The 13,964-nt window shown below is 43.3% G+C and overlaps 1 protein-coding gene across 6 annotated transcripts in view; it reads right to left on the reverse strand.

Annotated features, from left to right (window-relative positions):
* The window catches only part of RASA2 (RAS p21 protein activator 2), a 95,840-nt gene that overhangs the window by 28,474 nt on the left and 53,402 nt on the right, over nucleotides 1-13,964 (reverse strand). For all 6 annotated transcript variants that reach the window (XR_006175238.2, XR_010590643.1, XR_010590644.1 and 3 more), the window contains 4 exons: nucleotides 13,382-13,454; nucleotides 11,261-11,337; nucleotides 9,249-9,347; nucleotides 425-581 (listed from right to left, as the gene is read on the reverse strand). Coding sequence is in view for 2 of the 6 variants with exons in the window: in XM_005282616.5 (XP_005282673.1) it covers nucleotides 425-581; nucleotides 9,249-9,347; nucleotides 11,261-11,337; nucleotides 13,382-13,454 (406 nt within the window). In the remaining 4 variants the exon portion in view is untranslated. The remainder of the gene's footprint in view (nucleotides 1-424; nucleotides 582-9,248; nucleotides 9,348-11,260; nucleotides 11,338-13,381; nucleotides 13,455-13,964) is intronic.

Genomic DNA, 13,964 nt, shown 5'->3' on the forward strand with positions numbered 1-13,964 from the left:
AAAGGAAATCTGTGGCTGAGCAACAAATTGAACCCAGGTCCTCGAATCCCAATCCAGTGCCTTATAAATTAGACCATCTGTCCTAGCGTACTCCGAGTCCAAATCAGGTCTCTGTTTTCCCCCCTTGCTCCAGGGAGAAAGTAACCACTGAAAGCCTTGTAGCTGTTACAGATTACTTTGCCCTCTTCCAGCTTCGTTGTACTGGCCAGGGCTAAGGGTAGGGACAGGTTGGGAGTCAAGGTGCTGCCCACCCAGGAGGAGCAGGAACAGTGGCTTCACTGAGCTGCTTACACAGTCATGGTACAGGTAGACTACGGAGGAGAAGAGTCATGTCCCCTTACTCCCATAAAGCAGCATGTGCAGAAGGTCATAACCTGGCCCTAGATCTGTTGCCTGTTTCTTCTAAAACGAAAAGAAGAAGTACCTGAACATCTGGTGATTTTAGCAGCAAATTTCTTAAAGAAGCATAGTACTCAGATGGAAGTACATAGTCTTCAGTATAACAAACATTTAGTCTAAGTGATCCCAGATCATCAGTTTTAGAGGATTTGTTTCCATTTTCTCTTGGTTGTAGTAAGTACCTGAAAATAACAAGACAATTGTAAAATACTATGTTAAAAGTTACTGTTTAAGGAACTAGATTAATATCGCAGTATGGTAAAATGACAAAGAAATTTTCTAGTGTATATTAACTCACCAGTCTGAATCTGGCCCTGCTGTCAATGGTTTTAACAAAGTTAAGATAAAAAGACTTCAGAACTAGATATGGGTGATTAAAGGAATTTTTTAAAAAAATCTTTAACTGAAGATACGAGCATTCAGTAGATCATCAGGACATAATGCAAGGCTTACATTTTCTCAGGTCTTTTCTGCAGGTGAGAGTTGTGTGGAGTAATAGTATTTGTGGGGCTAGGTGGAGAGAACAGGGATTGTTACAAATGCTGATACTGGTTTATTCAGCATTTTAAAAAACTGAATTCTCATTTTAAATCTAGGTTACATTTATTCTAATTACCCATTAATACTGCTACAAGATGAGTAGCATTCATCTGCAGAAATTACGGATGGTCTAGAACGAAACAAAAATAGAGCAAAAAGTGAAAGCTGTGAAGAAAAATATTCAGTAGAGAATACAGTACCCAAGCAAAAACTAGGATAAATTTTATTTTGAAAGTACACAATAGCAGCGATCGAAAAATCATGTTATAATTATATTGTATATAAATTCAAAAATTGCAAGCTGGAAAAGCAAAAACAAAAGGAGAATCTGAAAATCTGGAAAACACAGGATTTTATTCCCAGTCTCAAAATCCCAGAATTGCATTTTATTAGACAATCCCAGGGTCCTAGTTTTTGATTATGATTCTAATGTTGCTTTACCCAATTATCACCGTATAATTATTATATGATTCTTTCTTGGCTTTTGTCTGTAATTTAATTCTACGCCAACAGGTGGTGCAGTTGTGCAAGTGACATTTTGATAAAGTAATTTCTTTATCGTGTCAAATAGTACAACTTTAATATCAAAACACCACACACCAAGATTATACTGATTTTCAAACATCTTGTACAGTACACAATTGTATTTTAATGTTAATGTTATTTTAATGTTAGATACACCACACTTGAAGGTGTCATGCCAATGTATAGAGTGACTGATTCAGCCTCCATTGCAAATCAGGATTCTGAAAAATACTCATTTCCCCAGTACTCAGTTTTGGAGGCACTCCCTTATCTGTTCTGTCTGCTCTAGGCTGGCAGCTTTCTGGAAAGCCCCCCAAAAAAGTTTTCTGCTGTTCTCCAAAAGGACAGGCAACATTTCTATAAATTAATAAAGGTCAGTTAGCTATTTTTATAGGGTTTAAACTCTGTTAGTCAAAAATCTTTACTAATCCAGCATCCTTCTAGTTTTGGAGATTTAAATTACACATGTTGCAACTTTGGCAGGTTCCAGTGTGGTTGGTGGGTAAATTGTCTGATGTAACTCAGCAGGCTGCCTGGGCATCGATCCCAGGCACAGCCATATGTGTTGAGGGGTTTCCCTCTGTCTCATGCAGCTGGTGGCTCCCGCTATCTTATCTCTCCTACCTCCAATGTGAAGGAGGGGAGTAATTGGGACTCCCACTTCCACTCAAGGTTCCTTGTCAGGCCTGAAGGTGTATAGGGTTCCTTCAGGTTTCTAGACCCCTAGGCCATTGGTGCCAGATGAGCTCCACAATGGAACACCACTGTCGGGTATTACCCCCAATTGGGTAATAGTTTACAATAATATTGAAACATCTGCATTTAACCATACTACAATGTATGTGTTTCGTTGTTTTCATGCCCACATTAGTGAATTTGTGCTTTTGTTTCTCTGATGCATAAAGGAGGCCTAAAAGATATTTTGGGGGGGTGGTGGTGGGGGAGAAGGGAGGGATTTCCCCTCCCCCCCGTTTTCTCTTTAACATTAAAATTCAAGACTCATCTACCCTGTTAACAGAACTAATGGTGTGACATGGGAGCTACCAAGCAAGGGTATGTCTACACTAGGAAAAGTGGTTGTTAGTTAACACGTAGCTAAGACTGGAGAGACTAGACAATCACTCATCTCAGGTCTGTATAGTATTTAACTATATAGATGGGTAATGACTATAAATTCCCCCAAGATGGAAAGGTACTCTAATTTGCTTTAGCCTAATTATATAATCTTCAAAATAAAAATGTATAATACAGAATCTGTATTATCAAATTATCTATTCATGGCTATTTGTTTTCCCCCCAATTCTTTTCTCCCCTCCGCATCCATATTTTATTTATTTAAAATTATATATGTATGTGTGTGTGTGCGCGCGCGCATGCATGCACACAGAGAAATGTCAGATTATAAAATTGCAATTATTAGAAAGCAATGGCTTTTAAATTTCCCATCCTTTATTTCCCCCTGCAGATGTGTAGTTTTATAGGAAAAAAATAAAGATTTGCGCGCGCACACACACAAGCTATGAATCAGTGGAGCACCTGGAAGAAAATATTTAAAATTTAGCACCTGGCATATATGCTATATTACTGTATCTCAGAAGAACTACAGTAAGATTGTTTTTCTTGCTATTTGAGCCATGACTAAGAAATCTAACGTATACTATAAAAAACGGCTACTAACCTTTCTGTAAGTATTCTTAGAGGTGTTGCACGTGTCCATTCCAATATAGGTGTTTGTGAGCCCCGAGCACAGTTGCCGGAATTTCCCCCCCCAGTGGCATCTGTCAGGTCAGCTCCAGTGCCCTCTGGTGCCACGTGCAGCACCGGTATAGAGGACCCTGCGCCCCCTCAGTTTCTTCTTACCGAGCGACTCTGATAAGAAGAGAAGGAGGGCGGGTTTTGGAATGGACATGTGCAACACGTCTTTAAGAACAAAACAGTTACAGAAAGGTTAGTACCTGCTTTTTTCTTCTTCGAGTGCTTGTACAAGTCCATTACAAAGTAGGTGACTCAAGTAGTACCATAGGAGGTGGGCTCAGAATTCAAGAACAAGCAAGACTATGCAGTTCAAGTTAGCATTATCTCCGGTCTGCTAGGTGATGGCATAATTCCTTGAGAACATGTGCACCAAAGATCACGGTTGCTGCCCTGAATAGGGATTTATGCTAGGAAAGTGGCCAAGGAGGCCTGTGATCTTGTGGAATGAGTGGTCAGGTAATCTGGAAGTGGAATGCCAGACAGCTCTTAACATGCACAAATGCATGATGTAATCCAGGACGAGATTCTCTGGGCAGAGATGGGAAGGCCTTTCATCTTTTCTGCTATTGCTATGAACAGCTGGGTTGATCTGCAAAACATCTTGGTTCTTTGTATATAGAATGCCAGGGCATGTCTAACATCCAAGGAGTTTAGACGTTGCTCCTCCCTACTCGCACGCAGCTTTGGGAGGAACACAGGTAGGAAGATTGTTTGACTGCAGTAGAATTGCAAAACCACTTTCAGGAGGAATGCCAGGTGTGGATGCAGCTGCACCTTATTCTTAAAGACAATTGTATAAGGGGGCTCCAATGTGAGGACATGGATTTCCGAAACCCTTCTGGCCAAGGTGATGGACACTAAGAAGGCCACATTACAGGAGAGGTGAACCAACAAACACATGGTCAGCAGCTCAAACGGGGGGCCTGTAAGAGCTTTGATAAGACAAGGTTTAGGTTCCAGGGAGGAATAGGCTCTCTTACCTGGGGGGTATAACCTCTCCGGGCCTTTAAGAAAACAGATATCCATCTTGTGTGAAAAGACAGACTGGCTGTCGACCGGGGATGGAAGGCCAATATCACTGCTAGGAGGATGTTGACTGAAGAAATAACCAGACCTTGTTGCTTCAGGTGCAAAAGGTACTCCAATATGAGTTGCAATGAGGGCTCTGTGAGTGGAACTCTGCATTGGGAGGATCAGATAGAGAATCACTTCCTTTTTGCAGGGTTTTCTACCGCCTAACAGAACTCAGACTTGCTCCGAGCAAACTTACTCCTCAGGATTCAGCCATGAATTTTCCAAGCTGTCACATGAAGAGAACTGAGGTTTGAGTGGAGCAGCCAACCGTGGTCTCAGGAGATCAGGTCCGTGTGTAGCAGAAGCAGGTGCGGGGTCTCCACCAAGAGGCCTAACAGGGTGGTGAACCATGCCAGGGCTATGAGAATGGCCTGTGCCTGGTCCAGCTTGATCATCAGAATCTTGTGTATCATCAGGATAGGGGAAAAGGTGTAATACCAGTGATCTATCCATGATAGCAGGAAGGCATCCATAAGAGACCCTGGGCTGTGGCCTTGCAGGGAACAGAACTGGTGGCATTTCCTGTTGTCATGGGTAGCAAACAGGCCTATAATGGAGTCCCCCACTGTTGGAAAATGCCCCTCGTCATGTCCAGCCAAAGGAACCATTCACGGTGAGAGAAGAAAGATCTGCTGAGGTGATCCACCAGCTGGTTCTATGCTCCCTGTAGGTACGATGCCTCGAGATGGATGGAACGTGTTATGCAGAACTCCCATAGCTGGATTGCTTTCTGGCATGGGGGCCAGGGGAGAACGTGGGAGGGGAAGAGCAAGCGCCTCCCTGCCTGTTGATGTAAAACATGGCAGCTGTGTTGTCCATAAGAACCAAAATGACTTTGTTCGTAATGTGGGGCAGGAAAGCTTGGCAAACTGGGGACAACAGGCCTTGAGTCCCAACAGTCTGAAGTAATGTGGGTCTCCAAGCAATGAAGAAGTGGGACAGGCAGTTCAAAAACAGAGGGGTAACTGGATCCTATACTGTGGGGACTGAGATGTCAACCATGAGCATCTTGTCAAAAAGAGTGTTTCGAGCTCCCTGAGTGTCTGGGGACAGCCCGCATTGGCCCTACTGTGGAAGCCAGTGGAGGAGCTCTATGCCTGAACTCCCTGTTCTTCATCCTCTGCTGATCATAAGAACATAAGAAGAGCCATACTGGGTCAGACCAAAGGTCCATCTAGCCCAGTATCCGGTCTTCTGACAGTGGCCAATGCCAGGTGCTCCAGAGGGAATGAACAGAACAGGTAATAATCAAGTGATCCATCTTGTCGCCCATTCCCAGCTTCTGACAAACAGAAGCTAGGGATACAATCCCTGCCCATCCTGGCTAATAGCTATTGATGGATCTATCCGCCATGAATGATTTAGTTCTTTTTTAAACCCTGTTATAGTCTTGGCCTTCACAACAACATCCTCTGGCAAGGAGTTCCACAGATTGACTTTGCGTTGTGTGGAGAAAAAAAATACTGTTTTGTTTTAAAACAACTGCCTATTAATTTCATTTGGTGGCTCCTAGTTCTTGTGTTGTGAGGAGTAAATAACACATCCTTATTTACTTTCTCCACACCAGTCATGATATTATAGACCTCTATCATATCCCCCCTTAGTCTCTTTTCCAAGCTGAAAAGTTCCAGTCTTATTAAAAAGACCTGTCGGAGGCTGGACAAAGTAGTGGCCAGTCTGTTGGGGCCTATAAAGCTTCCTAGATGCCGCTTGAGTTTACAGCCTCAGGGATTTCAAGGTCGCCTTAGATTCCTTAAGCCCATGGAGCCTAGCATCAGTTTGCACCAAAAAGAGGGAGGACCCTTCCAAGGGGAAGATCTTGAAGGGTCTGTTGTACCTCCTGGGGAAAGCCAGATGATGGCAACCATGAGCTTCTGCCACATGATCACTGCTGTGACCATAGATCTGGCCGCAGAAATGGCTGGATCCAGGACTGCTTGTAAGGCGGCCTTCGCCATAGTTTTCCCTTCCTCGATCAGCAAGGAGAACTCCTGTCTGGTATCCTCAGGGAACAAGTCCTTAAATTTTTGCATAGCCTCACACATATTGAAGTCCTCGTGACCCAGCAGTGCTTGCTGGTTTGCTCTGTGACGCTCTAGTCCTTGCAGCCAAACAGGTCTAACTTTTTTGGGTCCTTTGCCTTAGACCAGTGGTCCCCAATGCGGCGCCCACCGGGGCATCTATGTGCGCCCATGTACTAGCCAGCGGACAAGCATCCGCCGAAATGCTGCCAACGCCTATTGATGTTGCCGCTTCTTGGCGGCATTTCGGCGGATGCTTGTCTGCTGGCCACGGTGGCTTGTTGTCTGGCGCCCACCAGATGAAGAAGGTTGGGGACCACTGCCTTAGACATTGTACCGATTGTCCCTGTCGCGCTCTCTCATTGGCAGCTGCTACCACCAAGGATCCTGGGAGAGGATGCAAGTACAGAAACTTGTAACCTCTGGCTGGTATGAAGTACTTCTGCTCCATATGCTTTGTGTGGGAGGGAGGGAAGCAGGGGTCTGCCACACCCCCATAACTGGGTTCACGATAGCCTTGTTAAGTGGTAGAGCCACCACCAAAGGACCCACTGCTGATAGAATGTCCAATAGGCTGAGTTGCCTCCTTGATCACCCCTGTCTGTATGCCTAGATTTGAGGACACTTGCTTTAATAAGTCTTGGTAGACCTTGTGATCATCTTGCAGAGTGGACACGCCCACCCCATCTGGGGAAGAAGAAGATAGGAACAGCTGAGGGGCCTCCACCTCGTCCTCCATATTGACCAAGACCTGCAGGGCTTCTTCTTGAGGCTTGGTACCAGAGTCTGGATCCCGGGGGGGGAGTGGGGGGTGGGGAAGGGGAGAGAGGGCTGTCTGCTCTGCTCTCTGAGGCCACTGAGTAGGAGCACCTCAAGAGTGCATCCTGAACTTTGGGGAACCCCCAAAGATTCCCAAAGGGCCACTGCAAGAGTGCTGGCCCCCACGGACCCAGTGGCCAAGCGCTTGGTGGTACCACTGCGCTTGGGGCTCATGGTGGAGTAGGAATGTCCCAGGGAGTAATGTGGGCAGCTGCAATGGCAGGAACAGTAGGATCCTGATGAAGAGTCCTGGCATGGCGACCAGGGTGGGGTGAACCCCTTGGTGCCAGTGCCATGGTGAAGCCTGTGATGAGGCTACTGTGTGGGGTTTTCCTGCTAGAGGGCAGTCCTGGTACCAGATGGTGGCTGGTTCTCTGGCACTCAACGGTACTGGTAGTACAGAGTCCTGTATGGCTGGGGATGCAGGAACCAGCAATGAAAGTACATTCCTGGCTGCCACAACTGCCTCCAGAGTTGACAATACTCTGAACTGATTGGCATGCTGTCTGCCTGAGGGCAATGCTACCTATGCAGGAGTCAGTAGAGCCTATGTAGGTATTAGAACCGCTGGTATTGGCTGTTGTGGTGCGTGGAAGAGTGACCCGACGTGGATCTCACTCTATTCCAGTCCCCATTTCCTGCTTGACTTTGGCACTGGGGACTGACACTTTTCCGGCTGCTTCTTATGTTTCTTCTTGGTCATCGGGGGGTGGGGACTCATGACCAGTGGGAGGAGCGCTCCACAGCAAACTGAAGTATTTGGTGTGGAGTTTGAGTGTGGTTCTGAAGTGGCTTTCAAAGCTGCCTCCACGAGAAAGACTTTCAATTTCACCTCCCGGTCCTTTTTGGTGTGAGGTTTGAAGTCCTTGCAGATCTGGCAGTGGTCCTTTCTATGAGACATCCCCAAGAACTTGAGACAGCTTGAGTACAGGTTGCTCAGTGGCATCAACTTGCCGCAGGAACCATAGGGCTTGAAGCTAGGTGACTGAGGCATGCCTCAGCACTGGGGAGTGGATGAATCTCACTAAGCGCAAAGGAGTCCAACAACTTAATAATAAAATAAATAATAATAATAATAATAATAATAATAAAAACAACCCTATTGCTACTATAACAAACTATACACACCAGAAAGAAGAAAAATAGCAGAAAAACTACTAGAAAGTTAGCCCAAGGCAATGAGAGCAGTTCCAGAAGTTGTAAAGGGCGGTAAGAAGGAACTGTGCTTGGGATGTGCACACACCTACATTGGAATGGACATGAGCAAGCACTTGAACAACATACTTTCTGCATTAAGGAAATCAATGTAGGACGGGGTGGGCTAACTATGGCCCGCAGGCCAAATCCGGCCAACCAGCCGTTTTAATCTGGCCCTTGAGCTCCCGCTGGGGAGTGGAGTCTGGGGCTTGCCCTGCTCTGGCGCTCCAGCTGGGGAGCAGGGTCAGGGGCTACACCATGTGGATCCCAGAAGCAGCGGCATGGCCCCCTTCTGGCTCCTGTAGGGGAAACCAGGGTGCTCTGTTCTGCACGCTGCCCCCGCCCCAAGCGCCACCCCTGCAGCTCCCGTTGGCCAGGAACTGCAGCCAATGGCAGCTGCAGGGACAGTGCCTGAGGACGGTGCAGAGCTGTCTGGCCGTGCCTCCTCGTAGGAGCCGGAGAAGGGACCTGCTGCTGCTCCTGGGAGCTGCTTGAGGTAAGCGCTGCCCAGAGCCTGCACCCCTGAGCCTCTCCTCACACCCCAACCCCCTGATCCCCCTCCCACCCTCCAAACCCCTCAATCCCAGCCCAGAGCACCCTCTTGCACCCCAAACCTCTCATCCCCAGCCCTGCCCCAGAGCCCGCACCCCCAGTTGGAGCCCTCATTCCCCCCCACCTCACCTCACTCCCCTGCCCCAGCCCAGAGCCCCTCCTGCACCCTGAACTCCTAATTTCTGGCCCCATCCTGGAGCCCGCACCCCCAACCAGAGCTCTCACCCCCTCCCTCACCTCAATCCCAATTCTGTGAGCATTCATGGCCCGCCATACAATTTCTATTCCCAGAGGTGGCCCTCGGGCCAAAATGTTTGCCCACCCTGGATGTGGGATCAAGTTTTCTTTTGGTCCCTTATTTCTCACCATGCTTGGAAGGAATCATTTCCTAACACTTTCACTGGAACCTTAATTTCTCCTAGGAAGACATCTTGCACCAGGTTTCCATTGTTCCATAGATCAATCCTGAAAGTCAAAACATTCTTTTTAATCTTCTTGCAAATTAGAAGAATAAAAACCACCAGCAGATTTCAGATCATCAACAACCATCTTGCATCACTAATTCAGCATGCATGCAGACAGGAAATATTAGAATTGTCATACCAATCTAGTAAAATCAAGAGGCACTCGAATGGCTTATTAAACCCACAAAAGGCAGCCATGGAAACAAATTTAGACAGTGAAAGTTAGAAATCACAGACTTTACATCAGTAAAACATAGTGATACTGGTTGATGCGTTTTCTATTTTGAACAAAAATATAAAATGAAATTACTGCATTTCATTTTCAGGTGTTTGCAGTGAACTTTTACCAGTGTACTTATATCCCTATTTTACTGCTGCAAGTAAAACTTGGACAGACTGCCATATCACACTGACACATGCGCTTGTTTTTTCAGACAATGGCTTGAATGTTCAAAACCTAAAGAGCTATCACTCCAAAGACATGCACCTGGCTTGGATTCTATTACTTCTTACCTCTGACATTTCTTTTAGACAGCAGATATGTTAAGAACAAAAAAAAAATTAATACTAGAGTTGTTGGGGCATAATTGCTTTTCTATATACATTTTCATCTATAATCCTACACACTGTACAAATTGATGGGTCACATACGCAAGAACAGACTTAGAAATGAGTGAGAAGTTAGTGCTTTAATGAGAATTAAAATTTACACTAAATTCTTTTTTTTGTGTGCCAGCTATGAAATCATCACTAACGCTCAAGTTGTGCCCTCAATTCCTCTCTGAGGTCGGGCATGTACGTGTGCATGTGCAAAGCTTATGAGGCTAAATGAGGTGCTCTGAAACACTGCTTGTGCAGTACAAAGGCAGGCAAACTATTTTAAAGTATGCAGGAGTGGAAAGGGGAAATACGCTGTAAGGCTCTTCTTATATCTGCTAGGGGAAGGTATTATGTGTTCCACCAAACATGCTGCCAGATACTAGCAGACACGTAGGAGAGGCTAGTTCCTGTCCAGGCCCCCAACACAACTTACTATACCCTTGGAGCCCTGTAGTGCCACTGGGTGGACTAGATGCCTCACTTTTCTTGAATTCTTGATGCTAGGGTCAGCATTCTGATTGATTTCTGCAAGAGCATGTTGAGAGTGAGGGGCTCTTTGTACCGCTTACAACCCAGTGCAGGGCATCCTGAGTTTAGCTCCAAATGTATATACACTACAGAAAATCCATTGTTCTATGAAGTAATCGGGGACTGAGGAGAGATCAAAAAATTAATAAAATTGGACATCTCAAAACTACAGTATGTAGAGTGTACTAGTTGCAGTATGGCACATCGCATTGCTTTCTTTTTGTCCTTCAAAAAACCCCTGCGATTTTCAATGCGTTGAAGGCAACAGAACGTGCGAAGATATCCACTTGTTCTCCATTGACATCACTTTTGTTATGTAATTCCCCCACCTCCAACATGAAAAATGGTTTGTAACTGGCTGTACATAAGATTGGCATTCCTAAAATGGAGGTTCTGCTGTACTAAGTAAAGAATTTAGGTTCAGAAAAAAAAAAGGATTTTGTTTTCATTGACATTAAACAAATATTGTACACTTGCCAGGGAATAAATATTAAGGAAAATACAACTTTCCATAAACTAAGCTATCTGAAATTTGAATAAACATTTTAATTACATTAATAATTTTCTCAGATACTCACAATAGTTTACAATTTCACTTTTAGAAAAAAAAAAAAAAACAAGTTTACTCTGAGGATTTTATTTCTGAAATTGGATGAATCTTCTTTGTAAACTTGAACACTAGTTTTTTTGCAGTCACATTATATCCAAATAAAGAAATGTTATGGCATAAAGGTTTTAATGCACTTTATAGAAACTGATATTAAATATATAATCTCAAGAACATACCTGACTTCCAGCTTCTCTATGTCCTCTTCTTCTACCTGAAACTGGGACTTTTTGGTATAACTACTGGACCTGGTTACCTGTAAGTAAAATTCCTCAATGATTTTTCTCCTTCAACCTGGTTTTTAAATTACAAATCTTCCATATCTACTGTAAAATCTTTGCTTCTTTAATATTATATTAGTCCTGAAAACAAATTTCTGAAAGTTCTAAGATATTAATTATGCATCATAAACTGATATACACTGAGGAGACAACAAAAATCCAACTGTTCCCTCCCCCACGTCACACAATTGTAACTGCATATTTTAGAATCTCTTTTCACTTCCAGATTAATTTTGTGCTCAATTTATTGCATTCCCAGATAGGATACTGTGTAGTTTACATGAGTCTAAGCCATAAAATTATGTAATTGCTTTGTAACCATTTTGTTCCAACATCTTAATTCACAGAAAAATTTAATCTGGGATTTCATAAGGTAGAACATGAGAGCCAAAACAAAACTATAGGCCTGATTCTGCAAGCACTCCAATCATCCATTTCTTATTGAAATCAATGGGAGTTTCAAAAGCAGAGTTCTCACAGGATCAGAACCTATATGCAAAGCATTAAATTACATATTACTGTCACAGTATTGATTTAAAAAGTTCAATACTTTCATATAGCTTGATAACTTGAAAATAAGGGATATATATTTTACTGGCTATTTTATTTTTCACAATATAAAAGGAAAAGCAGAACACAAAATGGAAAACAAAGGTAGTGGAACCATCTTAAAGGACCAAATTTTGGCCCCCTCCACCAAGCTAAAGTAAACCACGCTTGGCATGAGAGTTCTGCAGTGGTCAGAGGAGGAATATCCACCAGTTTCCATGCTTTAGCTCACCCCAAAACTGTGAGAGTGCAGAGGAAGTCATAACAGATTCCTGCTCCCAAGCATGGTATTTACCAGCTCTGTTGCCTTCAGGGCCTTCCAGACTTGTGCGTAGTTAGTGTCAGGATTTGTCCTACAGTAACTCATTTTGTTTACAGAAAAGCACCATTCTACCTAAAGACTCGCTAGAGCCAGAATTCTATTTTGTACATTGCAATGCATTAAAGCAATATGCAGTTTCAGTCTATTTCACCAAGGACTGCATAAAATAACCCACACAACACCAGTGATGCACCTCAATACAGATATTCCAAGCCCAGGACTGTCTAACAGAATGCCAAGAAGTATATTGATCTTCTGATGAAGACAAAGGAGATGAGGCTAGGTACAAAACTTAACGTCATTTGTTTTTGGAGACAGGATTTGATCCCAAGGCTTAAGCAGCAAAAAGTTAAAGCATTCACTTATTCTACCTAGAGAATGACTTAAAATCACTGATCGCCCTGTTAAATTACTGTACTGACTATACACAGCCAAAACCTGATATTTTTTACTAAGTGCTCTGGAAGATGTTCAAATTAAGAGCGACATATATATATTCATTCACACTTCAGTCCATATCAGAACTGCAACTGATGGCAGCCAATCAAGGGCAATAAATAGCCCTTACATTTGTGACTATGAAACTAACACCTCTCACTAGGTAGTAGTTGAATGGGATTGCTGTGGTCTTTCAGCCTGTTACAAATAAAGAACAGGAGTACTTGTGACACCTTAGAGACTAAAATTTATTTCAGCATAAGGTTTCGTGGGCTACAGCTCACTTCTTCGGATGCATAAAAAGGAATACACAGACAGAAGATATTTATACATACAGAGAACATGAAAAGGTGGAAGTACCTGTATGGTATGGACCGTATGAGTACTTCCACCTTTTCATGTTCTCTGTATGTATAAATATCTTCTGTCTGTGTATTCCATTCTATGCATCCGAAGAAGTGAGCTGTAGCCCACGAAACCTTAAGCTGAAATAAATTTGTTAGTCTCTAAGGTGCCACAAGTACTCCTGCTCTTTTTGCCAATACAGACTAACACGGCTGCTACTTTGAAACCTGTTACAAATAAAGGTGACTTAATTTATTATGGAGAAACTTGCATTTACTTCAAGAGACCCTCTTGTGGCTAGCTCAAAACACACACAAACACACACAAACAAGATTTGACAGTTTAAATTAAGAGAAGTTAGTTACCTCAAAATAAAATGTTTCATTAAACTGTGGATTGCTTGTTTTCTTCTTTACTTTTGTCTTCTTTTGGTCATTCCTGTTTCAATGTGGTACAGTTTTACCATATAGAATTTAAACACACAATTATTAAAACATTCTATTGTCAAGAAAGGGCCATCCATTTAACTCTCAGGCCCAGAACCTCAAACATATTTAGGTGCCTAACTCCTATTAATTTCAATGGAAGATAGGTCCCTAAATACCTTTGAGATTTGAAGATATACAGGGTGATTATGTAAGTATTGAGGTCATTTAAGATGTCACTTGATATAATGGAAAAATATTGAAGAGAAAAAGTTAATACACATTCACAGCATGGTTTGAAAAGCTAAATGGTGATCTTCAAAAGCTGTACCTATTTACATATACACGTGCACCTGGGAGGTGGTCATATTTAGTTTACCATTTATATTTTAGTTCACAGACAAGTGCAACATGAAATGGATAGAGGTTGATGCAGATTAAAACAGTGTGGATTTGATTTAAATCACTAGTTAGGAAGACTCGATTTAATCATGGCTTTCTATATGAAAGTGCATTCTTGTTG

The sequence above is a fragment of the Chrysemys picta genome, chromosome 9 (genome assembly GCF_011386835.1).
Source record: "Chrysemys picta bellii isolate R12L10 chromosome 9, ASM1138683v2, whole genome shotgun sequence".
NCBI classification, from domain to species: Eukaryota; Metazoa; Chordata; order Testudines; family Emydidae; genus Chrysemys; species Chrysemys picta.